This window comes from Limulus polyphemus, unplaced genomic scaffold (assembly GCF_000517525.1).
Source record: "Limulus polyphemus unplaced genomic scaffold, Limulus_polyphemus-2.1.2 Scaffold7100, whole genome shotgun sequence".
NCBI classification, from domain to species: domain Eukaryota; kingdom Metazoa; phylum Arthropoda; class Merostomata; order Xiphosura; family Limulidae; genus Limulus; species Limulus polyphemus.
Genome location: NW_013672710.1, coordinates 23,705 through 25,793, shown reverse-complemented (window position 1 = coordinate 25,793; position 2,089 = coordinate 23,705). Strand labels below are relative to the sequence as shown.

Genomic DNA, 2,089 nt, shown 5'->3' with positions numbered 1-2,089 from the left:
AATGTGTATTTAAAGTAACAACTAATATGATCATGGCACATTTTAAAAGGCAGGTCAACAATGTGTATTTAAAGTAACAACTAATACGATCATGGCACATTTTAAAAGGCAGGTCAACAATGTGTATTTAAAGTAACAACTAATATGATTATGGCACATTTTAAAGGGTAGGTTAACAATGTGTATTTACAGTAACAACTAATACGATCATGGCACATCTTAAAGGGTAGGTTAACAATGTGTATTTACAGTAACAACAGTAACTTTCATCACTTCAGGTCTTGCTGAAAAAATATGATCTTTAGATAATAACAAGATATCTTCTGAGCTGTGAAAGCTAGACTAACATTAAAAAAGTTGGTACTTTTGTTATTAGTGAACTACACACGTTGCTACTTGAAACCTGTAAATTATTTTAAGTTGATATTCCAGCACAGTTAGTTCTAGTAAGATAATCCAAATTAAGTTAAGACTCGATGGTTTTTAAGTTTAACAGAAAATAACAACAGCTTCCATATTGATTTTCTATCCCAACAGCATATAGGGGATCCCTTAGCTTGCTTTCTATGATGAACATTAAAATTCTTCTGACTTTACAGCATATTATGTGGGGGGATTCTTACCCCATTGCATTTCTAGAGCCTTGTAGAAAAAATCATTAAGTCAATCATCATTTGATAACAGCTTTTAAAACGATAATAGAAATAAAAAAACAGCAACCTGTGATATACAATTAATTAAAATTGGGAGAAAACAAATGGAATAATAAGTAAACTGTACCTTGGGTATTTTGGAAATAATGACGCCACAAAGGCCTAATTTTATCTTGACCACCAACATCCCACACCGTGAAACTAATATTCTTGTATTCAACTGTTTCAACATTAAATCCTAGAAGAGAGACAAACAAAAACACGTCAGTGAAATTCTAGTTTCCACATACACAATCTGAAGCATTATTTATGACATCATGTATACAATAAATAGAGTTTCAGTTTGCTAAAACCAAATATGAAAGTTTATATACTATCCATAGATCTCAACACAATATATCTACTGTAACATACATCAGAAAATATTATATACATTTTAACTGCATTGCATGTAAAACTGGGCAACTAGGAAAATTTGATAGCTGGTTAATCACCAGGTTCATTAATTCAGTTATTCTCACGAGATGTGAATAGTTGGAAAAACTGAAAATAGTAGCGATCCTAATGTTGATTATTTTTCTGAGTTGTGACACTAAATCTGGACAGCCCCGAGTTAATTGAAAATAAAACTGAGAAATAATGGTAGTACCTCGTTCGATTAGTTGGACAGTTGGTACATTCATAAGCACTAATTTTAATTAGCTGATTACTTTTGTGACATTAATCAATGTAATCGATTAGTTGCTCGCGTCTAACCATAATGTTTATTATGAAAAACTAGGAAAGCAAAGTCGCTTTTAGGTAGCAAGTGTTAAAAACATTACTTTTACAGTTGTGTACACACATTGACAACTATCAAAACTATACAAACATGTAATAGATTCATACAAACATTTCAGCTTTAAGAAACTGGTTTGAAATTTCACCAAGTAAACAATTTCTCTGTTACTTTGACGCGTGATGTTTCAGAAGAACGTTTTCCTATATTAATATTGAAATCTAAATAAATAACTCGGCTCTAACCGTTAATTTCTAAGTGAAATTCACTGCTTAAGTAGTATTTGTAATTTTTTGTGATAACTTACATATGTACTTACAAAATTCAAAATATCTTATTAAAGGCAATTCAACTAAACATTACTTACAAAATACCTTACTAAAGGCAACACAACTAAACATAACTTACAAAATATCTTACTTATGGCAACACAACTAAACATTACTTACAAAATATCTTACTTATGGCAACACAACTAAACATTACTTACAAAATATCTTACTTATGGCAACACAACTAAACATTACTTACAATGTGTTGCCATAAGTAAACATTACTTACAAAATATCTTACTTATGGCAACACAACTAAACATTACTTACAAAATATCTTACTTATGGCAACACAACTAAACATTACTTACAAAGTATCTTACTTA

At 30.2% G+C, this 2,089-nt stretch overlaps 1 protein-coding gene across 6 annotated transcripts in view; it reads right to left on the bottom strand.

Moving 5' to 3' along the window:
- The window catches only part of LOC106474346 (ADP-ribosylation factor 1-like), a 21,582-nt gene that overhangs the window by 9,618 nt on the left and 9,875 nt on the right, over positions 1-2,089 (bottom strand). For all 6 annotated transcript variants that reach the window (XM_013935037.2, XM_013935036.2, XM_022402657.1 and 3 more), the window contains exon 3: positions 781-891. In XM_013935037.2, coding sequence (XP_013790491.1) covers positions 781-891 — 111 coding nt within the window. The remainder of the gene's footprint in view (positions 1-780; positions 892-2,089) is intronic.